At 45.9% G+C, this 23,204-nt stretch overlaps 1 protein-coding gene across 1 annotated transcript in view; it reads left to right on the top strand.

Moving 5' to 3' along the window:
* Positions 1-13,079, top strand: part of ITGAM (integrin subunit alpha M) — a 37,920-nt gene extending 24,841 nt beyond the window's left edge. The window contains exons 14-30 of the mRNA XM_060077793.1: positions 19-228; positions 3,896-4,026; positions 4,574-4,737; positions 6,841-6,995; positions 7,092-7,223; positions 7,396-7,469; positions 7,702-7,843; positions 7,939-8,061; positions 9,085-9,164; positions 10,034-10,117; positions 10,463-10,538; positions 11,160-11,267; positions 11,467-11,550; positions 11,709-11,822; positions 11,908-12,009; positions 12,225-12,335; positions 13,008-13,079. Coding sequence (XP_059933776.1) covers positions 19-228; positions 3,896-4,026; positions 4,574-4,737; positions 6,841-6,995; positions 7,092-7,223; positions 7,396-7,469; positions 7,702-7,843; positions 7,939-8,061; positions 9,085-9,164; positions 10,034-10,117; positions 10,463-10,538; positions 11,160-11,267; positions 11,467-11,550; positions 11,709-11,822; positions 11,908-12,009; positions 12,225-12,335; positions 13,008-13,079 — 1,962 coding nt within the window. The remainder of the gene's footprint in view (positions 1-18; positions 229-3,895; positions 4,027-4,573; positions 4,738-6,840; positions 6,996-7,091; positions 7,224-7,395; positions 7,470-7,701; positions 7,844-7,938; positions 8,062-9,084; positions 9,165-10,033; positions 10,118-10,462; positions 10,539-11,159; positions 11,268-11,466; positions 11,551-11,708; positions 11,823-11,907; positions 12,010-12,224; positions 12,336-13,007) is intronic.
* Positions 13,080-23,204: the final 10,125 nt, after the last annotated feature.

Genomic DNA, 23,204 nt, shown 5'->3' with positions numbered 1-23,204 from the left:
ACTGTTTTTGTTCTGCAGAGGGCTAAGTGGCAGTGTGGTGCTGTCCTGCGAGGGGAGCAAGGCCACCTCTGGGCCCGCTTTGGGGCAGCTCTGACGGTGCTGGGGGATGTGAACGGGGACAGGCTGACGGACGTGGCCATCGGGGCCCCGGGAGAGCAGGAGAACCGGGGTGCTGTCTACCTGTTTCACGGAACCTCGGGACTGGGGATCAGCCCCGCCCACAGCCAGGTGAGGCCCAGTCACTGTCTTTGTTACACCTGTAGCCTCTTTGCCAATCTGTCCCTTTCTAATTCAATGTTCCGACAGCTGCCAGATCAGTTCTCCCAGTAGTCCTTTTTGGAAGCTTCAAAAATAATACATACTTCACAGAAAAGATTCATTCTTACCACAACTAGAGGAGGTGCACAGGGCCATCATCACTCCCACTTTACAGGTGAGAAGATGAAAGCTCAGAGGTGATGAATGGTGAGCTGGAAGTGTTAGGATGTAGACATTCCTTTCCTCCTAATCTCAGTCTTGGTAGGATGACCAGCAGACCCGGTTTGCCCAGGTCTGTCCCGGTTTTAGCACTGAAAGTCTCACAGCTCAGGAAGCCCTATGGTTGGTCACCCTTCCAGGACTGCATGCTTCACGGGCTTGTGACTTGTGCAGTTACACGGGGCTCCGCTCAGAACGGCGCTGTGCTTAGATTAAGGCTCTGCTCTGGCCATCTTGAAACTCTTAATAACTTTTGAACAAGGAGTCCTACATTTTTTTCTCCCCACTCGATCCTGCAAATTATGTAGCTGATCCTGATGGTTGGTCACTTGAAATGTGGGTCACCACAACTGGTTTCCTCTCTAAACTGGTTCCCTGTTTCCTGCTGGATGAAGTCCACTGTCTGGAGGGACCCCACGGTCTGGCAGTCTCCCATCACAGCCTGCCAAGGCCGTCCAGTCTGCTGGCTTCTGGTCTCTGTTTTTTTTCCAGCCTCACATTTTTCTTCTGTCCTTTCTCTCTCTGTCTCCTCATCACTCCTGCCAAATCCCTCACCCTAGAGGTTCAACCCTACTCACACATCAAAATCACCTGTAGGTCTTAAAAAACAGGTGCCTGGGCCCTGCCAGTAGGGGTTCTGATTTAATTGGTCTGGGGTCAGGGCCCCAGGCATCAGTAGGGTTCTTTCAACATTTTATTTAGAAAATTTTCAAAGTTACTGCAAAGTTGAAAGAATTGTCCAGTGGACATCCATATATTTATGAGCTAAAATCTACGATGAATATTTTACTAGATTCACTTTATCACATCTCCATCCTTGTATTCATCCTTTTTCTACCTGTCCATCAAGTTCATCGTTATTTTTTCTAATGAAATTCAAAGTAATTTGCAACACCAGTCCAGCTTCACCCCTAAATACCTCAGCATGTATATCATTAACTAGAATTCAAAATAATCAAATATGTTTATTGTTATTTTTAAGATAAAATGTACAGACAGGAAAAGCACAAATCTTTAGCCAGTCAAAGAATTTTTTTTTTTTTTTTGCGGTACACGGGCCTCTCACTGTTGTGGCCTCTCCCGTTGCGGAGCACAGGCTCCGGACGCACAGGCCCAGCGGCCATGGCTCACGGGCCCAGCCGCTCCGCTGCATGTGGGATCTTCCCAGACCGGGGCACGAACTCGCGTCTCCTGCATCGGCAGGCGGACTCTCAACCACTGCGCCACCAGGGAAGCCCAAGAATTTTGAAAAATATAATCCGCAATCCTATCAAGATGCTGAACATAATTATCACCTTAGAAAGTTCCCTCCCGCCCCCATCCAGTCAATTTCTGACGAAACTCTCTCCCAGAGGAAGCTACTGTTCCAATTATTTTCCACCACAGATTAGTTTTGCCCATTCTAGTGTATGGAGTAGTACACTACATAGGCCCTAGTGTTTTTCACACACTCTTTAGTTGCAGCCCGGGCTAAGCACTACTGCCTTACGTTCTTCCCTCTGTGTCACGGAGCCTCTTTCCACAATTGTGTGAATACTATAATGTGCCTCTTTTCATTGGCACCTGTTGTTTCTCTGTGTAAATGGGATTTGAAGGCTCTGGTTTTACTTCATTTTTATTACAAAAGCTTTACATGCTTGTACAAATTTAAAAATCTAAAGTAAACAGTACCGCAGGTTCAGACATTTGGTGTATGTGCTTGGCTTAGGAGCCAGCGGGGCGAAGCTACCGTCTGTGGGATTATGACTGAACGCCTCTTAAGTCAGAATCCCGCCAAGGCGGAACGATGCGGCAGCGCCGCGGAAGCCTCGGTTGACCTCGGATAGCCGGTCCCCCGCCGGCCCCGCCGGCGCGCCGCCGCCCGCGTCCCCCTGGGGCGCGGCGCGGCGCGCCCCGCTGCGCGTCGGGACCGGGGTCCGGCGCGGAGAGCCCTTCGTCCTGGGACACGCGGTGAGGCCGGAAAGGCGGCCGCCCCCTCGCCCGCCACGCACCGCACGTTCGTGGGGAACCTGGTGCTAAACCATTCGTAGACGACCTGCTTCTGGGTCGGGGTTTCGTACGTAGCAGAGCAGCTCCCTCGCTGCGATCTATTGAAAGTCAGCCCTCGACACAAGGGTTTGTAAAATAATAAGAAAAGAAGAAGAAGAAAAAAAGCCAACAGTGCAAGTCTTAACACCCTCCCCTTATCTGCACCTGGAAAGGAAAACAAGGTAAGGGGAGGGTCCACACACCCACACCTACATACCTGCTCTCACCCACCCACACCCCCCATATACCCACTCCCACCCCACAGACTTTGGAATTAAAAACAAATGCAAAAAGGGTCATGCAATACTATTGCTCTACTGTTTGCATTTTTTACTTGCTCTTTTCCTGTGACTGGGGCTAGGGTGATCAGTATGCGGACGAGCAAAACTGCTGTGGCGCCTCCCAACCACCATTATTATATAATTTCAAAACAAAGTATCCTTCCAACAGAATACGCTAACTTTTTCTCAGAAAAATTTGCAGTGTAATGTACGTGCAGTAAACACACAAATCTCAAGTGATGAATTTTCCTATCTGTGAACTCGAGTAAGCACCACCCAGATTAAGATATAGCACATTTCCAACATCCCGCACTTCCTCATTCTTCTTTCTAGTTGATAAATTCACTTTAAAAAAATGGCAGTAAAATATCCATGACCTAAAACTCACCATCTTAACCATTTTTATGTGTACACTTCAGCAGCATTAAGTACGTGACAAAATCACTTTTAAAATTTCTTAATATATTTGGCTGTTATCCTTTCAGTGTTACTTTTGCACATAGATTAAAGAGTCAAAATTGTTCTTAACAGCTTATTATAAAAAGCAACAATTTCCCCACCCACACTGTGATTTCCTCTTCATTTTCCCTCCCCCGAGGAAACCACTTTCAGCTCTTTCAATGATTCTCCATACTTCCCAAGGGCACAGTTATTTTGCTGCTTCTTGATTTTTGTTTTTGCATTGACTTCCCACTATGGAAGGTGACGACTGAGCTCTCTTTCAGGACCCTCTTGCCACATATTCATACGCTTCCCATCCCCCCCCATTCCTTAAATTTATATGATAATTTTGGTTAGATCTATGTTCAGTGTTTGCATTTTCCTGGCCATGTAGAAGAGATTCAACTGAGTCAAATAGTATACTATATCACTTCTTTTCTGTGATACTTTTTGTTTTCCCTGGAAAACCCAGTAATTGATGGACACTTTGGGTATCATCTCAAGGTTGTGATCTAAAGCTTAATAGTTACCCTAATTCCTTGAGAAGGTGTGGGAGATATGACTGAGTAGAGCCCAGACAATCTCTCCTTGGGTCATCCCAGGAGACTGAGTTACACTCTTCCCTGTTCTTTCCCACCCCTTTCTCTCCTCCTCTTTTCTACCCTCAGCGGATCACAGGCTCCCAGTTCTCTCCGAGGCTCCAGTATTTTGGGCAGTCACTGAGCGGGGGCCAGGACCTCACAGCAGATGGACTGGCGGACTTGGCTGTAGGGGCTCAAGGGCATGTGCTGCTGCTCAGGTGAGAGCACACCAGGTATCTTCTTTTTCTTTTTTTTTTAAACATATGTACTTCTTTTTAATAATTTTTTTTAAATTATTTATTTATTTATTTTGGCTGCATTAAGCCTTCGTTGCTGCTCGGGCTTTCTCTAGTTGCGGCAAGCAGGGGTTACTCTTCATTGCAGCGTGCGAGCTTCTCATCGCGGTGGCTTATCTTGTTGCGGAGCACGGGCTCAAGGCATGCGGGTTTCAGTAGTTGCAGCACGCAGACTCAGTAGCTGTGGCTTGTGGGCTCTAGGTGCGCAGGCTTCAGTAGTTGTAGCACGTGAGCTCAGTAGTTGTGGCTCACAAGCTCTAGAGCGCAGGCTCAGTAGTTGTGGTGTACGGGCTTAGTTGCTCCGTGGCATGTGGGATCTTCCCGGACCAGGGCTCGAACCCGTGTTCCCTGCCTCGGCAGGCAGATTCTCAACCACTGCGCCACCAGGGAAGTCCCCCGGGTATCTTCTTTTTAAGGAGTGGCTTTGCTGTATGAAGACCCCTGAGGGCCCTCTGTTGTCCCCCCACAGGTCCCAGCCAGTGCTGAAAGTTGAGGTGACCATGGAGTTCACACCCCGGGAAGTGGCAAGGGATGTGTATGAGTGTCGTGAGCGGGTGGTGAAAGGCCAGATCGCTGGGGAGGTCACAGTCTGCCTCCGTGCCCGCAAGAACACACGGGACAGGCTGAAAGAAAGTGAGGCTGGGTGGGAAGGTCTCGAGAGGTTAAATGACTGGGGACATGGACGGGTGGCCCAGAGTAAAGTTCTCACAGGCTCCGATAGGCTTCTTCAAGCTTGGGTGGAATGAGCAGGTGGTTCCCCTGCTGGGGGGTGGGTGGGGAGCTCAGCAAACACCCCTAAAGAAGTAAGCATGTGGCACTCCTTTACACTCTCATTTCTCCAGAGAATGAAGGGCCCCATCCCTGTGAGCTAACCAGGTCTTTTTTTTTAAACTGAGAGATGACTCGTTTAAAGGGGAGGTTGAGTTGAGGAAGCTAAACACAAACTCACAAAGCATTCAGATATGCATTTTATCACAACTAACTTGACTTCCTTCCTTGTCTCTATTCTCAAAGAGTGGCATTGTGCTTGGGGTGAGGAAGAGTAATGGTGGTTCTAGAGGGAAACAAGGGGAGGGGATAAAATTGGTTTCTAGCAGTAATCTTACCAGACTGAGGAGATAGCAGTCAGAGTTCGGGGCAGCCAGCATGGCTAGAAATTGAGAGAAAAGCCTTGGAGACTAGAGAATTACAGAGAAGATGTCCTAAAATCTACATAGAAATTTCCTGTAAGTCATTGGCTGACTTCTAAGCCATGCATGTCCAGATCAATACTCTTAGAAACTCAGTGGAAGACAACAACTGGAGAGCTCAAGAGTTGAACAGAAATCTAGGAAGCTGAGATTTGAGAGGGACCTTAAAAAACACCTTGCTCCTTCTACTGGGACAATGTCCATTGAAACCAGCAAACCAAGAGAAACAATAGACAATAGAAATAGACCCATAGGTGATTCAGCAATTAGAATTATCAGATAGGAATTTAAAAGATAAGTAAAATTAATATCTTCAAGAAAAAACAGGAAATGATGGAGAACTTCAAAGAAAACCTGGAATTCATGAAATAGAGTTAAATGGAAACACTAGCACTGAAAAATACACTGAATGAAATTGAGAATTCAATAGATAGATTTAATAGTGGATTAGAAGCAGAACAAACAGATATATACTACTATATATAAAATAGATAAACAGCAAGGATTTACTGTATAGCACAGGGAACTATATTCAATATCTCATATAACCTATAATGGAAAAGAATCTGAAAAAATATATGTACAACTGAATCACTTTGCTGTACACCTGAAACTAACACAATATTGTAAATCAACTATACTTATATTTTAAAAAAGTAGAACAGAGAATTAGTGAACTGGAAGGTAAGTAAATTGCAAGTATCCAGATGAACACACAGAGAGAAAAAAGGATGAAAAATAAACCATAGGAGACATATGGGGCATGGTGAAAGATCTAATAAACATGTAATTGGAATTCCAAAAGGAAGGGAGAGAGAGAGAGAGAGAGAATAAGAGAGAAGCAACAGTTAAACCTAAATGGGAAAAGAATGTGAAAAAGAATAGAAACATGTATGTGTATAATTGAATCACTTTGCTGTGCACCTGAAACTAACGCAACACTGTTAATCAACTATACTCTAATATAAAATAAGAATTAAAAAAAAAGAAATGGTGGTAAAGAATTTTCTAAAATTGATGAAAAACATCAAGATTCTCTACCAAATTAGGAACTTCCCTGACCATCTGGTTGTTAAGACTCCCTGCTTCCAATGCAGGGGGCGTGGGTTTGATCCATGGTTGGGGAACTAAAATCCCATATACCATGTGGCCAAAAAATAAATAAATAAATAAGATTCTCTACCAAATCAAAGCAAGATAACATTAGACATTGTACCATCCCAAGGCACAAACTGCTGAAGACCAAAGACAGAAAAAAAGTTAAAAGCAGCCAGAAAAACTATACTTAATTTTCCAGTATGTGACAGAATAGCTACTATTTATTGAGCAGTTACTGTGTGGCAGGCACTATGCTAAATGCTCTGTAGGCACTATTTCGTTTTTACTATTGGGAAGGTCCAATTATTATCTTCAATTTAAAAATAAGGAATTGAGGCCCTGAGAGAGGTCAGCTAACATGTCCAAATTCAGATAGCTGGGCCTCCACCTCCTGCCAGTCTGACTCCAAACCCAGGCTCCTCACCACCATTCTGCCCTGGCCCTTCAGGAGAGACCCAGAGCATCATCACATACGACCTGGCTCTGGACCCAGGTCGCCCACATTCCCAGGCCATCTTTGATGAGACAAAGAACAACACTCTCAGACATATAGTGACGTTGGGGCTGAGTCAGAAATGTGAGACCCTGAAACTCCGGTTACTGGTGAGCAGAGGGTGACCATACTCCTGGGTCCTCCAAGCATGGGGTGGGCTTGGGATGCTGAGGAGGGCAGACCACCAAACCCCCACTGTCTCTCAGAATTGTGTAGAGGACTCAGTGACCCCCATTGCCCTGTGTCTCAACTTCTCTCTGGTGGGGAAACCCTCGTCCTCTTCTGGGAACCTCCGGCCAGTGCTGGCTGTAGATGCTCCGACACTCTTCACAGCCTCGGTGAGTCTGGGAGTTGGGGTACAGCAGAGGTGTGGAAGGGACCAGAGGCCAAGGTTGTTGAAGCTCATTTTATTTCATTTCACATAATTTTATTTCAAGATTTCCTTTTATTGTTTCATTTCACATCTTTTCATGATTTCCTTTCATTTTTCTCATACTCTGTTTTTGGCAGTTTCCCTTTGAGAAGAATTGTGGCAATGACAGCATTTGCCAGGATGACCTCAGCATCACCTTCAGTTTTATGAGGTGAGTTTCCTGTCCTCATTTTTACCCCCAGACCTGCACCATGACCTGCTGCTCTGTTCTTCTCCTGGCCCCCAAGGGAGCCCGGCACAGAGCAGCTGCTTCAGAGGTGTGTTTCTGTGGCTGCCTCGTGCACTGTCTCCTCTCTCCGAGTGTCCGCGCCTCCTTCCCGCCAGAGCAGACTCGCTGCAGGAAAGCCCTCAGCATCTCATGGCCTGGCTTGTTCCCACCACAGCCTGGACACCCTGGTGGTAGGTGGTTCCCGGGACTTAAACGTGACGCTGACTGTGAGAAACCAGGGCGAGGACTCCTACAGAACACAGGTCACCTTCTTCTACCCATCTGGCTTGTCCTATCGGAGGGTGTCAGGAGCCCAGGTAGCCAAACCCTTCTCAGGCTCCATCTGACTTTGCGTTCCCTGCCCCCATGGCTGGTGTTTGACATCATCACCTCTGCCTCCTTTGCCTTCCAGAACCAGCGCTCACAGCGGTCCTGGCACCTGACCTGTGAGTCTGATGTCTCCACTGAAGGGTCTGGGAACTTGAAGAGCACCAGCTGCAGCATAAACCACCCCATCTTCCCATACAACTCAGAGGTCAGGCTGCTGGCTCCTCCTCCCTTCTTCTCCACTGTCTTCCTCTGAATTCTTCCCTAGTTTTTCTTCTTCTTCTTTCCTCCTCCTCCTCTTCTTCTTCTTCTTCCTCCTCTTCTTCTTTTTCTCCTTCCCCTTCTCCTCCTTCTTCTTTTGCTATTTCTCCTTCTTCTCCTTCTCCTCCTCCTTCTTCTTCGCTGCACTGCATGGCTTGTGGGATCTTAGTTTCCTCCCTAGATATTGAACCTGTGCCCTCAGCAGTGAAAATGCATGGAGTCCTAACCAATGGACCGCCAGGGAATTCCCTTCTTTTTTTTTTTTTTTTTTTTGCGGTACGCGGGCCTCTCACTGTTGTGGCCTCCCCCGTTGCGGAGCACAGGCTTCGGATGTGCAGGCTCAGCGGCCATGGCTCACGGGCCCAGCCGCTCTGCGGCATGTGGGGTACTTCCGGACCGGGGCACGAACCCGTGTCCCCTGCATCGGCAGGCGGACTCTCAACCACTGCGCCACCCGGGAAGCCCCCCTTCTTTTTTTTTAAAGTAGATGTTTCTTTTTTTTGAAAAACAGCTTATTGAGATAAAATTCATCTACCACACAATTCACCCACTTCAAGTATACAGTCCAGTGGCTTTTGCAATGTTCACAGTGTTGTGCTTCCATCACCATGGTCAATGTTATTTTATTACCCGAAGAAAAGACCCTGCTCCCCTCAGCCATCAGCCCGTGTCATCCCATCTCTCCCAGCCCTAGGCAACCAATAATCTATCTGCTGTCTTGAGATTCACCTATTCTGGATATTTCCTATAAATGGAATCATATAATAGGATTGCTTCTTCGACTGAGCATCATGCTTTCAAGGATCATCCGTGTTGCAGGATGTATTAATACTCAGATTCTTTTTACTGCTGAATAATATTCTGTTGTACGGATGTGCCACATTTTATTTACCCATTCTTTAGCTGATGGACATTTGGGTTGTTCCTTCTCTCTTACTCTTGTCACTGTCTCTTCTTTCTCCAACTCCAGATCACCATCAATATCACATTTGACGTGAACCCTGATGCTTTCTTTGGAAACAAACTACTTCTCAAGGCCAATGTGACCAGGTGTGCTATGCCTGGCCTCCTCCATTTTGAGGCCCCAGCCCCCGGCCCCCCTGCTCAGGGTGGACCATTGCCCTCTTCCCACTGGTTCTCCCTTCAGCTCATTTGTTTACTCAACAAACACCAACTGAGCACCCACCACGTGCCAGGCATGTCCCCCTGTGCTGGTGGGACAGTGATGGACAATACAGCTGTGATTCTTACCCTCACAGAGGTTATAATTTAGGGGCAAATATAGACAGGAAAGCCGATGATTATGATACAGTATGAAATGAATGATGTCCAGTCTTCTTGGGAGATTGGTGTTCAGAGAAGACTATACATTCAGGCTGTGAGTTAGCCAAGCAAAGGCATGAATTGAGGCTGGGCATGAAGACAGTGAGAAGGAAGTGTGGACCAAGCAAAGCCCAGAGACTGCAAAGGTCAGGCTGAGTTTGAGCACAGGAGGCAGGATTGAAGGAGTTGGTTAGATATGGGCCATGTCATGAAATGATCGATGAGTGCTCTTAGGGAATTTGCAGTTTAACTTGGGAGTGACGTGATCACCTTTGCATGCTAGAAAGATCACTCTCCAGGAGTGGGGGGGATTGGGGTGGGAGTCATTTTGAATTCAGGGGACCAGTGAGAAGAAGGCACCCTTCTGCAGGCATCCATCCTGGTGAGTAGGGATGGGCCTGGGCTACACACGGGCAGCCCTGGTCTTTCCTACAATCTCTGTTTCCTCTGTTGGATTTAGAGGACAGCGTTTAGGATGTTGAGAAGACAGGACTTGGTGGTTGGTTGGTGATGGAGGGTGAGGGAGAGGAAGAAGGAGAAGGAAAGGCTGATTTTCAATTCTCAAGAGCTGACCAGAATTCTCTGTTTCCCTTCAGTGAGAACAACATAACTGGGAACAACAAAACCGAATTCCAGCTGCAGCTGCCTGTGAAATACGCTGTCTACGTGGTGGTCACCAGGTACTGGCTGCTGGGACTTTTAGTTCTGCCTTCACCACTGGGCTGGACATGGCACATTGAGTATCTGTGTGCACGAGTCTGTGCACGTGTGCCTGTGAGTGAGTCTGAGGATATGTGTGTGCATATGTGTGTCTGTACGTGCATGTGTACGTGTGTGTGTGAGGGGCCCAAACTGGCACATGCTGCAGGCCCCACCCACACTGCCCCTGCACACCATCCCGCTCGCACCCTCTCAGGGCTGCGTTACCCGCGTGCCTGTTCACCCATTTACACACTTAGCCCAAGACCCCCTCCCAGGACTCCCCTGATGTTCTGTCACCTCCTGCCCCTTCTTTCTCCCATCAGCCTTGAGGTCTCGACCAAATATCTCAGCTTCACAACCTCAGAGAAGACCAGCCACACTATAGAGCATCAGTATCAGGTGGGGAGCTGAGGGAGGGAAATCGAGATGATGGGAACACAGAAAGAATGATAGGAGGGACTTCCCTGGTGGTCCAGTGGCTAAGACTTCACCTTCCAATGCAGTGGGCATGGGTTTGATCCTTGGTCGGGGAACTAGGATCCCGCATGCCGCGTGGCCAAAAAAATATGATGGGAAACATGCATGAGGTGCCTGCTTTGGGCCAGGCTCTGTTCTAAGCTTGCTGCGAATCCACACACACCACCACGTGCATCCGTATGTGTATACATACATGTATGTAATTAACTCATTTTATCTTCGTAATGACCCTGTGATGGAGGTACTGTTGTCACCCCCAGTTTATAGACGAAGAAACTGGGGCTCAGAGAGGCTAACAGAACATGCCCACAGTCTCACCCCTAGTGAGTGGAAGAGCCACTGCTTCCAACCAGCCTGTCTGGCTCTGGAATGGGTGTTTAACCCCTGTGCTCTCCTGTCTCTCAGAAAGCATCAAGAGGCAGGATGCTTGGGTCTGTGAGGCCTGATTCGGTCCTGGGCTGTCGGGAGTGGGGAGCCTGATTCTAGTTGCTGGTGGGGGCAGAAAGGCCAGAACCCTGATATCTGCCCCTCCCCCCTACACAGTTCAACAACCTGGGCGGGAGGAAGCTCCCCATCAGTGTGGTCTTCTTGGTCCCCATCCAGCTGAATCAGGTGACCGTGTGGGACCAGCTCCACGTCACCTTCTCCCAGGTAAGCACAGCTGGGCCTGAGGATTGGGCCCAACTCCTCTCTCCACAGCCCTGGTCTTTCCTAAAGTCACTTCTGTTTCCTCTGTTGGGTTTTGGAGCCATTTCTGACCCTCTCCTGGATCTTGGTTTTCTCACCTCCCGGAGGGTGGACCCAGGAGCCCTCACTTCAATCTGGCCTCACAGTGTCCCTCTTTCCTCAGAACCTCTCCAGTAGATGCCACACCAACAAGAGTGACCCTCGTCACTCTGACTTCCTGGAGGAGCTTAAGAAGACCCCACTGCTGGTGAGACTAAGCCCAGCCTCAGCCTCAGGGCCACACGCAGAGTCCGCACTGCCCCCTCACCCGGGCCCAGTACCGGCTCTCAACTGCCGGCTGAGTGCATGGGATGTGGCCTGCATCCAGCTTTCCTGCTCACCTCTCTCTGCTCCTCCCTTCCCCAGAACTGCTCCATCGCTGTCTGCCAGAGAATCCAGTGTGACATCCCATCCTTTGGCGTCCAGGAAGAATTCAAGGTCACCCTCAAGGGCAACCTCTCATTTGACTGGTACATCAAGGTATGTGGGCGCCTGAGGCTCGGCTGGGCACAGACGAGATCCTCCAGGGCCAATGGGTCCAACTCCCATCCTCTCTCTCCCACAGACTTTGCATAACCACCTTCAGATTGTGAGCACTGCGGAGATCTTGTTTGATGATTCGGAGTTTGCCCTGCTCCCAGGACAGGGCGCGTTTGTGAGGGCCCAGGTATCTGTCTCGGACACAGAGGGACCGCTGGAGGCAGGAGAGGACGCTGGGCTTGTGGGAGAGAGGGGGCCGGGAGGAGGAGTGAGGGCTGGGGTTGGTGGGCACAGGGGATTTAGTCATGGGGTTTGGGGAGCACACAAGGTCTGACTGGGGAACCCCCAGAAATCCAGAGTCTTTCCCCCCTGATGCCCTGCCCCCTCCTCTCCCTGCTCCAGACAGAGACCAAGGTGGAGCCTTACGAAGTACATAACCCTGTCCCGCTGATCGTGGGCAGCTCGGCTGGGGGGCTGGTGCTCTTGGCCCTCATCACCGGCGGCCTGTACAAGGTAACTCCCCCGGGGCCCTCTTCCTGCCCCTCCCCTCCCCCCACCCCCACGGCTTCTCACTCAGCAGCGCCTTCCTGGGTTCAGCTCCCAGCTGTGCCTCGGGCAGCTCAAAGAGCCTCAGTTTCTTCAGCTGTTAAAATGAGACTATAAATACACATTCTGTGGAGCTCTTTGGGTTCATATCTCTAGAGCACTTAGAATAGTCTCTGGTACAGAGTAAACACTATATAAAGAGTACTTATTATGGGCTTCCCTGGTGGCACAGTGGTTGAGAGTCCGCCTGCTGATGCAGGGGACACAGGTTCGTGCACCGGTCCGGGAAGATCCCACATGCCGCGGAGCAGCTGGGCCCGTGAGCCATGGCTGCTGAGCCTGCGCGTCCGGAGCCTGTGCTCCGCAACGGGAGAGGCCACAACAGTGAGAGGCCCGTGCACCGCAAAAAAAAAAAAAAAAAAAAGAGTACCTATTATTATATTTTAGATTTCTTTCCCTCTTTTCTTTCTCAATAGTGATGCCATCCCCCTCCTTGTCCCACTTTCCTCAGATCTATTCTGCACTCCACCACGTTATTCTTTGCATCTCTTGGTCCCGCCATCTCCCAGCCTGGCCTGCATGGCCTTCACTCGCCCTCCTGGCCTTCGTGCCCTTACTCCCCTGCCTCTGCCTCCACAGCTTGGCTTCTTCAAACGACAGTACAAGGACATGATAACTGAAGCTGGCCCTGAAACTGCCCCCCCACAGTAACAGCAGCTCCTTCCCCACTCCTTGCTGAGTGGCCTCCCCTGCAGCAAACAGGATGTGGTTGGACCGAAGAGCGAGTGGGTCCCCAGGCTGCTGGACGGACACATCTGTTGGGAGACCAGGGCGGTGATGTCTCACTCAGGAGCAACCTGCTTGGGTTTCCATTCCTATGTGTGTGTGTGTGTGTGTGTGTGTGTGTGTGTGCACGTGTGCACGAGTGTGAACTGTGTGTGTGGCTCAGATCTCTCTTGCATGAGGACAAGTGCCTTCGGCACAAATCTCAGGCAGAAGGGAGTTGCTTGGGCTTCCTTGTGTGTGGGTGGAGGTGCCATTGGTTCTTCCTCGGGGACAGAGGTGATGGCAGCTCTTGTGGGCAAACACAAAGGGAAGTGCAAGAAATCCTCCCCCAGCTATAGGAAGTGAGACCTCCTTTCGTGGGTGAGCCCTCAGGCCAGCAGGAGCCCATGCAGCTGGGCCTGAGACTACCCGGACAAGCCAGCAGGAACCTGTGCAACCCATTCCACACTAGAGCTGATGTGTTCAGTGCGCAATGGTGCACCTCCCTTTATGTATTCACTTTATTATTTTAATGCTACTTTTATTTTTTGAATGGACGAACAGGTCTGTAGTATCAAAATCAAAAGACACACAAGGGTGTGTGATGAAGTTTCCCTTCCATCCTGGTCTGCCAGCCATTTAGGTCTCTTGTAAAGGGTAGTCCAGGTTATGCGTTTGGGGGTCTCCTTCACAAAGATTCTAGGCATATGCAAACACACACAAATATACACACACACAAGCTTTTTTACTCAAATGTCAGCATGCGTTGTTTATACTGTTCTGCATCTTGCTTTTTTCATTAATATGGCTCAGACATTGTTTTATATCAAGACATAAAGTACTTTTTCATTCTTTTATATAGTGCACCATGTTCCACTGTGTGGGTGGATCCTAACGTCCTTAACAGTCTCCCTCTGATATATTATTTCCAACTTCTCGCAATGACAAACAATGGTGAATTAATAAATTGAATATAGGTCATTTTTGCATATGTGTAAGACAATTTATAGGATACGTTCCCGGAAGTCTGAATTCTGCCAGAAGCAACCCCAAGAGAAGAATTTGAGTGAAAGAAACTTATTTAAGAGAGACTCCAGGAAATACCAGTGGGGGAGGGACGTGAGCTGGGGAGGGATAGGCAGCCAGTAAAGGGTATATTATCAACAGAGGGACCATTATGAGCTCGTGGAGTGTAACCCCACTGGGGAGGTCTGGGACGCAAAGTAGAACACGCACCTTGACAAATCCCACCTGAGCAGAGAAGGAGCTGGCGCATGGATACACCAATTCCACATAGTTATTGGCTGAGGGTTGCTCTTCGTGGGGAAGGAAGTGCTAATTCCCTGGCACCTCTGGGCCGGCCCTGAATGTAGGCAGAGAGGCTCTGGTGGCCAGAGAAAGATCTACAGATGCTGCCAGTTGGAAGTCTGCCAGGTGAGCATAGCCCCTGGCAAGGCCCACAGGGGTCCGGGCAGGGTACCAACAGCATTTTCTATGAAGAGTGTGTACAGATGAAGTTTTGATAGCTGTTTCTAGGTAGCCCTCCCTCCTCTGGGGCGTTCTCCCACTGCCCATCACCCAACCTTTCCAGTGCAGTACCCACGACTCTGCCCTTAGCACCCATCCTAATGCTCACATCAGTCCTTCTAAGTGGCCATCTCTTGCTATTTACTGATGTCTGAATTTCACTTATGAGGAAGTTGAGACTTAGAGAGATCATCTCAACTGCCTGAGGTCATACAGATAAAGAGGAGATGGAGCTGGGATTCAAACCTGTTTCTGTCCGGCTCCAAAGCTTTTCTCTTTTACTGTCCCAATGGCCTCAGAGGAATGGCCTGCAGCAAGCACGAGGGAGGTTAGCAGGGAGAGAGTGGCTGTTGTTTAGCTGTTATAATATCAGGTGAACCATATGAAATCGCTGACACGTTTGTTGACAAAAATGGCAACTGCATGCAGTTCATTGAGATACAAGAAAATCATAGCTTAGATGGACATCTGTTCCAGATGTGATAGGAAGGAAGGTAGGTGAGGGAAGTGTCCTAGGGGAGATGACCCCTGACTCAAGTAGTGGCAAGAGTCTTCCAGTCAGAGGGCAACACAGGTGGGGCTAGAAGAGTGGGCAGGACCTTGGGCATATGTGCTCTGTAAACTAGAGTGAGGAGTTTGAGTTTTATTCAAAGCACAATTAGATGTCATCAAAGGATGACTGATAAGACAATGGCGCTTTGTATCTTTGGGGGTGTTGCAACACATGTCACTTGAAATTGTTTTACACTATTTCTTCTTCTGACTTCAAAATCCATTAAAAATCCATTTTCTTCTTCCTTAAGTTGAAAGACAAAAGACCTCAAGATCTCCAGATGTCCTTAACTGACCCAGAAAGGAGAGGGCCTCTCTACCTGCAGGCACCTGTCCTTGGATTGGCAGTCAAGACTCAGAGTCCACATCGGGCTCTTTGCACTGGAAACTTGTGTTGAATTCAGTCAGATAGGAGCTTTATGATAGGTTAAAAAGTAAATTATTTCTAGTGACAAATTACCCTAGCATGATCACAAAGTTACTAATAAACAGGGCCATAAATCTCTGGTGAGAAGCAGATAAACTCAGGAAAGTCTGTCCTTGTTTTTACTTTTTGGGGTTCAGAATAAACAAATCTCTGCAGTCTCCACCCTTCTTTTCTTACTTAGTAATAGGTTCTTATCAGGGACACTGTGGAAGATTGTTATATTGTTATATTAATAGTTATGACCCTCGATGAATTGTGTCTCCCTGCATCCCACTCCCTTGCAATGTGGCATTGCTGCTGCTCCCATCAAGTGGTAGGGTCTTCCTCTCTACCCTCTGGAATCTGGGCTGCTCTTGTGCTTTACTTTGACCAATAGAATGTGGTAGAAATGCTACTGTGCAAGTTCCTGGGCCTAGACCGTCAGAAGCACTGCAGCTTCTGTGCTCACCCTCTCAGACTCCTGAGACCACTGTGCTGAGACCAAGCTAGCCTATTGGAGAATGAGACAACTGAGGCCCTCAGCTGACAGCCAGCACAACCGCATGCATGAGGCCATATTGGACCTTCCAGCCCAGTCCAACCATCCAACAACTGTGGCCACAGGCAAGTCCAACAAAAGAACTGCCCAGATTGTCACTTCCCAGAACTGTGAGAAATCATAAATTGTGGATGTTTCAATCCACTGTGTTTTGGAGTGGCTGGTTATGATGCAATGGATAACTAATACAGCCAAACAATGAAAGAACACTTCCCATTTTCCTTTGTGGCTAGGTGTGGCCATGTAGCTAGATTCTGGTGAACGGGATGTGGGTAGAGTGAGGGAACAACTTTGGAGTCAGGTCCTTTGAGAGAAGGAGTAGGCTCCATTTCTCCTTGCCATCTTTTCACCAGCTGGAGTGTGAATGTTCTGGTGCACCATTTTTTCTTTTTTCAATTTTCTTTTTTTTTAAACATCTTTATTGGAGTATAATTGCTTTACAATGGTGTGTTAGTTTCTTCTTTATAACAAAGTGAATCAGCTATACATATACATATATCCCCATATCTCTTCCTTCTTGCGTCTCCCTCCCTCCCACCCCTCTAGGTGGTCACAAAGCACAAAGCTGATCTCCCTGTGCTATGTGGCTTCTTCCCACTAGCTATTGGTTTTACATTTGGTAGTGTATATATGTAAATGCCACTCTCTCACTTTGTCCCAGCTTACCCTTCCCCGTCCCCATGTCCTCAAGTCCATTCTCTAGTAGGTCTGCATCTTTACTCCCATCCTGCCCCTAGGTTCTTCATGACCATTTCTTTTTTTTTTTTTTTAGATTCCATATATATGTGTTAGCATACGGTATTTGTTTTTCTCTTTCTGACTTACTTCACTCTGTGTGACAGACTCTAGATCCACCACCTCACTGCAAATAACTCAATTTCGTTTCCTTTTATGGCTGAGCAATATTCTACTGGATATATGTGCCACATCTTCTTTATCCATTCATCTGTCGATGGACACTTCGGTTGCATCCATGTCCTGGCTATCGTAAATAGAGATGCAATGAATATTGAGGTACACGACTCTTTTTGAATTATGGTTTTCTCAGGGTATATGCCCAAGAGTGGGATTGCTGGGTCATATGGTAGTTCTATTTTTAAATTTTTAAGGACCCTCCATATTGTTCTCCATAGTGGCTGTATCAATTTACATTCCCACCAACAGTGCAAGAGGGTTCCCTTTTATCCACACCCTCTCCAGCATTTATTGTTTGTAGATTTTTTGATGATGGCCATTCTGACTGGTGTGAGGTGGTATCTCATGGTAGTTTTGATTTGCATTTTTCTAATGATTAGTGATGTTGAGCATTCTTTCATGTGTTTGTTGGCAATCTGTATATCTTCTTTGGAGAAATGTCTATTTAGGTCTTCTGCCCATTTTTGGATTGGGTTGTTTGTTTTTTTGATATTGAGCTGCTTGTAAATTTTGGAGATTAATCCTTTGTCTGTTGCTTCATTCGCAAATATTTTCTCCCGTTCTAAGGGTTGTCTTTTCGTCTTGTTTATGGTTTCCTTTGCTGTGCAAAAGCTTTGAAGTTTCATTAGGTCCCATTTGTTTATTTTTGTTTTTATTTCCATTTCTGTAGGAGGTGGGTCAAAAAGGATCTTGCTGTGATTTATGTTGTAGAGTGTTCTGCCTATGTTTTCCTCTAAGAGTTTGATAATGTCTGACCTTATATTTAGGTCTTTAATCCATTTTGAGTTTATTTTTGTGTATGGTGTTAGGGAGTGCTCTAATTTCATTCTTTTACATGTAGCTGTCCAGTTTTCCCAGCACCACTTATTGAAGAGGCTGTCTTTTCTGCATTGTAATTTCTTGCCTCCTTTATCAAAGATAAGGTGACCATATGTGTGTGGGTTTATCTCTGGGCTTTCTATCCTGTTCCTTTGATCTATATTTCTGTTTTTGTGCCAGTACCATACTGTCTTGATTACTGTAGCTTTGTAGTATAGTCTGAAGTCAGGGAGCCTGATTCCTCCAGCTCCGTTTTTCTTTCTCAAGGTTGCTTTGGTTATTCGGGGTCTTTTGTGTTTCCATACAACTTGTGAAATTTTTTGTTCTAGTTCTGTGAAAAATGCTGGTGGTAGTTTGATAGGGATTGCATTGAATCTGTAGATTGCTTTGGGTAGTATAGTCATTTTCACAATATTGATTCTTCCAATCCAAGAACATGGTATGTATCTCCATCTGTTTGTATCATCTTTAATTTCTTTCATCAGTGTCTTATAGTTTTCTGCATACAGGTCTTTTGTCTCCTTAGGTAGGTTTATTCCTGGGTATTTTATTCTTTTTGTTGCAGTGGTACATGGGAGTGTTTTTTTAATTTCTCTTTCAGATTTTTCCTCATTAGTGTATAGGAATGAAAGGGATTTCTGTGCGTTAATTTTGTATCCTGCTACTCTACCGAATTCATTGATTAGCTCTAGTAGTTTTTCTGGTAACATCTTCAGGGTTCTCTATGTATAGTATCATGTTATCAGCAAACAGTGACAGTTTTACTTCTTCCTTTCTGATTTGGATTCCTTTTATTTCTTTTTCTTCCCTGATTACTGTAGCTAAAACTTCCAAACTATGTTGAATAATAGTGGTGAGAGTGGGCAACCTTTTCATGTTCCTGATCTTAGTGGAATTGGTTTCAGTTTTTCACCATTGAGGAGAATGTTGGCTGTGGGTTTGTCATATATGGCCTTTATTATGTTGAGGTAAGTTCCCTCTATGCCTACTTTCTGGAGGGTTTTTATCATAAATGGGTATTGAATTTTGTCGAAAGCTTTCTCTGCATCTATTGAGATGATCATATGTTTTTTCTCCTTCAATTTGTTAATATGGTGTATCACGTTGATTGATTTGCGTATATTGAAGAATCCTTGCATTCCTGGAATAAACCCCACTTGATCATGGTGTATGATCCTTTTAATGTGCTGTTGGATTCTGTTTGCTAGTATTTTGTTGAGGATTTTTGCATCTATGTTCATCAGTGATATTGGCCTGTAGTTTTCTTTCTTTGTGACATCCTTGTCTGGTTTTGGTATCAAGGTGATGGTGGCCTCGTAGAATGAGTTTGGGAGTGTTCCTCCCTCTGCTATATTTTGGAAGAGTTTGAGAAGGATAGGTGTTAGCTCTTCTCTAAATGCTTGATAGAATTCGCCTGTGAAGCCATCTGGTCCTGGGCTTTTGTTTGTTGGAAGATTTTTTATCACAGTTTCAATTTCAGTGCTTGTGATTGGTTTGTTCATATTTTCTATTTCTTCCTGATTTAGTCTTGGCAGGTTGTGCATTTCTAAGGATTTGTCCATTTCTTCCAGGTTGTCCATTTTATTGGCATAGAGTTGCTTATAGTAATCTCTCATGATCTTTTGTATTTCTGCAGTGTCAGTTGTTACTTCTCCTTTTTCATTTCTAATTCTATTGATTTGAGTCTTCTCCCTTTTTTTCTTGATGAGTCTGGCTAATGGTTTATCAATTTTGTTTCTCTTCTCAAAGTACCAGCTTTTAGTTTTATTGATCTTTGCTATTGTTTCCTTCATTTCTTTTTCATTTATTTCTGATCTGATCTTTATGATTTCTTTCCTTCTGCTAACTTTGGGGATTTTTTGTTTTTCTTTCTCTAATTGCTTTAGGTATAAAGTTAGGCTGTTTATTTGAGATGTTTCTTGAGGTAGAATTGTATTGCTATAAACTTCCCTCTTAGAACTGCTTTTGCTGCATCCCATAGGCTTTGGGTCGTCGTGTTTTCATTGTCATCTGTTTCTAGGTATTTTTTTATTTCCTCTTTGATTTATTCAGTGATCTCTTGGTTATTAAGTAGTGTATTGTTTAGCCCCCATGTGTTTGTATTTTTTACAGATTTTTTCCTGTGATTGATATCTAGTCTCATAGCGTTGTGGTCGGAAAAGATACTTGATACAATTTCAATTTTCTTAAATTTACCAAGGCTTGATTTGTGACCCAAGATATGATCTATCCTGGAGAATGTGCCATGAGCACTTGAGAAGAAAGTGTATTCTGTTGTTTTTGGATGGAATGTCCTATAAATATCAACTAAGTCCATCTTGTTTAATGTATCATGTAAGCTTTGTGTTTCCTTATTTATTTTCATTTTGGATGATCTGTCCATTGGTGAAAGTGGGGTGTTAAAGTCCCCTACTATGATTGTGTTACTGTTGATTTCCCTTTTTATGGCTGTTAGCATTTGTCTTATGTATTGAGGTGCTCTTATGTTGGGTATAAATATTTACAATTGTTATATCTTCTTGGATTGATCCCTTGATCATTATGTAGTGTCCTCCTTGTCTCTTGTAACATTCTTTACTTTAAAGTCTATTTTATCTGATATGAGCATTGCTACTCCAGCTTTCTTTTGATTTCCATTTGCATGGAATATCTTTTTCCATCCCCTCACTTTCAGGCGGTATGTGTCCCTAGGTCTGAAGTGGGTCTCTTGTAGACAGCATATATATGGATCTTGTTTTTGTATCCATTCAGCCAGTCTATATCTTTTGGTTGGAGCATTTAATCCATTTACATTTAAGGTAATTATCAATATGTATGTTCCTATTACCATTTTCTTAATTGTTTTGGGTTTGTTATTGTAGGTCTTTTCTTTCTCTTGTGTTTCCTGCCTAGAGAAGTTCCTCTAGCATTTGTTGTAAAGCTGGTTTGGTGGTGCTGAATTCTCTTAGCTTTTGCTTGTCTGTAAAGGTTTTAATCTCTCTGTCTAATCTGAATGAGATCCTTGCTGGGTAGAGTAATCTTGGTTGTAGGTTTTTCCCTTTCATTGCTTTAAATACACCCTGCCCCTCCCTTCTGGCTTTCAGAGTTTCTGCTGAAAGATCAGCTGTTAACCTTATGGGGATTCCTTTGTATGTTATTTGTTGTTTTCCCCTTGCTGCTTTTAATATTTTTTCTTCGTATTTAATTTTTGATAGTTTGATTAATATGTGTCTTGGCATGTTTCTCCTTGGATTTATCCTGTATAGGACTCTCTGTGCTTCCTGGACTTGAGTAACTATTTGCTTTCCCATATCAGGGAAGTTTTCAATTATAATCTCTTCAAATATTTTCTGAGTCCCTTTCTTTCTCTCTTCTTCTTCTGGGACCCCTATAATTCGAATGTTGGTGTGTTTAATGTTGTCCCAGAGGTCTCTGAGACTGTCCTCAATTCTGTTCATTCTTTTTCTTTATTCTTCTCTGCAGTAGTTATTTCCAATATTTTATCTTCTAGCTCACTTATCCGTTCTTCTGCCTCAGTTATTCTGCTATTGATCCCTTCTAGAGAATTTTTGATTTCATTTATTGTGTTGTTCATCATTGTTTGTTTGCTCTTTAGTTCTTCTAGGTCCTTGTTAAATGTTTCTTGCATTTTCTCCATTCTATTTCCAAGATTTTGGATCATCTTTACTATCATTATTCTGAATTCTTTTTCAGGTAGACTGCCTATTTCCTCTTCATTTGTTTGGTCTGGTGGGGTTTTACCTTGCTCCTTCATCTGCTGTGTGTTTCTCTGTCTTCTCATTTTGCTTAACTTACTGTGTTTGGAGTGTCCTTTTCGCAGGCTGCAGGTTCGTAGTTCCTGTTATTTTTGGTGCCTGTCCCCAGTGGCTAAGGTTGGTTCAGTGGGTTGTGTAGGCTTCCTGGTGGATAGGACTAGTGCCTGTGTTCTGGTGGATGAGGCTGGATCTTGTCTTTCTGGTGGGCAGGTCCGCATCCGGTGGTGTGTTTTGGGGTGCCTGTGACTTTATTATGATTTTAAGCAGCCTTCCTGCTAATGGGTGGGGTTGTGTTCCTGTCTTGCTAGTTGTTTGGCACTGTAGCTTGCTTGTCGTTGAGTGGAGCTGGGTCTTGGCGTTGAGATGGAGATCTCTGGGAAATTTTCGCTGTTTGATATTATGTGGAGCTGGGAGGTCTCTGGTGGACCATTGTCCTGAACTTGGCTCTCCCACCTCAGAGGCACAGGCCTGGTGCCTGGCCGAAGCACCAAGACCCTGTCTTCCACATGGCTCAGAAAAAAAGGGAGAAAAAAAAAGAAGGAAAGAAAATATAAAATAAAATAAAGTTATTAAAATAAGAAGTAATTATTAAAAAATTTTTAAAAATTTTAGAAGTAATAAAAAAGAGAAAGAAAGAAGAGAGCAACCAAACCAAAAAACAAATCCACCAATGATAACAAGCACTAAAAACTATACTAATAAAACAAAAAACCAAATAAACGGACAGACAGAACCGTAGGACAAATGGTAAAAGCAAAGCTATACAGACAAAATCACACACAGAAGCATACACGTACACACTCACAAAAAGAGAAAAAGGAAAAAAAAATATATTGTTGCTCCCAAAGTCCACCCCCTCAATTTGGGATGATTTGTTGTCTCTTCAGGTATTCCACAGATGCAGGGTACATCAAGTTGATTGTGGAGATTTAATCCGCTGCTCCTGAGGTTGCTGGGAGAGATTTCCCATTCTCTTCTTTGTTCTCACAGCTCCCTGGGTTCAGCTTTGGATTTGGCCCCACCTCTGCGTGTAGGTCGCCTGAGGGCGTCTGTTCTTCGCTCAGACAGGACGGGGTTAAAGGAGCAGCTGATTCGGGGGCTCTGGCTCACTCAGGCCAGGGGTAGGGAGGGGTACGGATGCCGGACGAGCCTGCGGCGGCAGAGGCCGGCGTGACATTGCACTAGCCTGAAGCGCGCCGTGCGTTCTCCCAGGGAAGTTGTCCCTGGATCACGGGATCCTGGCAGTGGCGGGCTGCACAGGCTCCCTGAAGGTGAGGTGTGGAGATTGACCTGTGCTTGCACACGGGCTTCTTGGTGGTGGCAGCAGCAGCCTTAGCCTCTCATGCCCATCTCTGGGGTCCGCGCTAACAGCCGCGGCTCGCGCCCGTCTCTGGAGCTCCTTTAAGCGGTGCTCTGAATCCCCTCTCCTCATGCACCAGGAAACAAAGAGGGAAGAAAAAGTCTCTTTCCTCTTCGGCAGCTCCAGACTTTTTCCCGGACTCCCTCCCGGCTAGCCGTGGCGCACTATCCCCCTTCAG

The sequence above is a fragment of the Mesoplodon densirostris genome, chromosome 16, assembly GCF_025265405.1.
Source record: "Mesoplodon densirostris isolate mMesDen1 chromosome 16, mMesDen1 primary haplotype, whole genome shotgun sequence".
NCBI classification, from domain to species: Eukaryota; Metazoa; Chordata; class Mammalia; order Artiodactyla; family Ziphiidae; genus Mesoplodon; species Mesoplodon densirostris.
The sequence above is the reverse complement of the archived record's forward strand: the minus strand, read 5'-3'. Positions and strand labels throughout refer to the sequence as shown.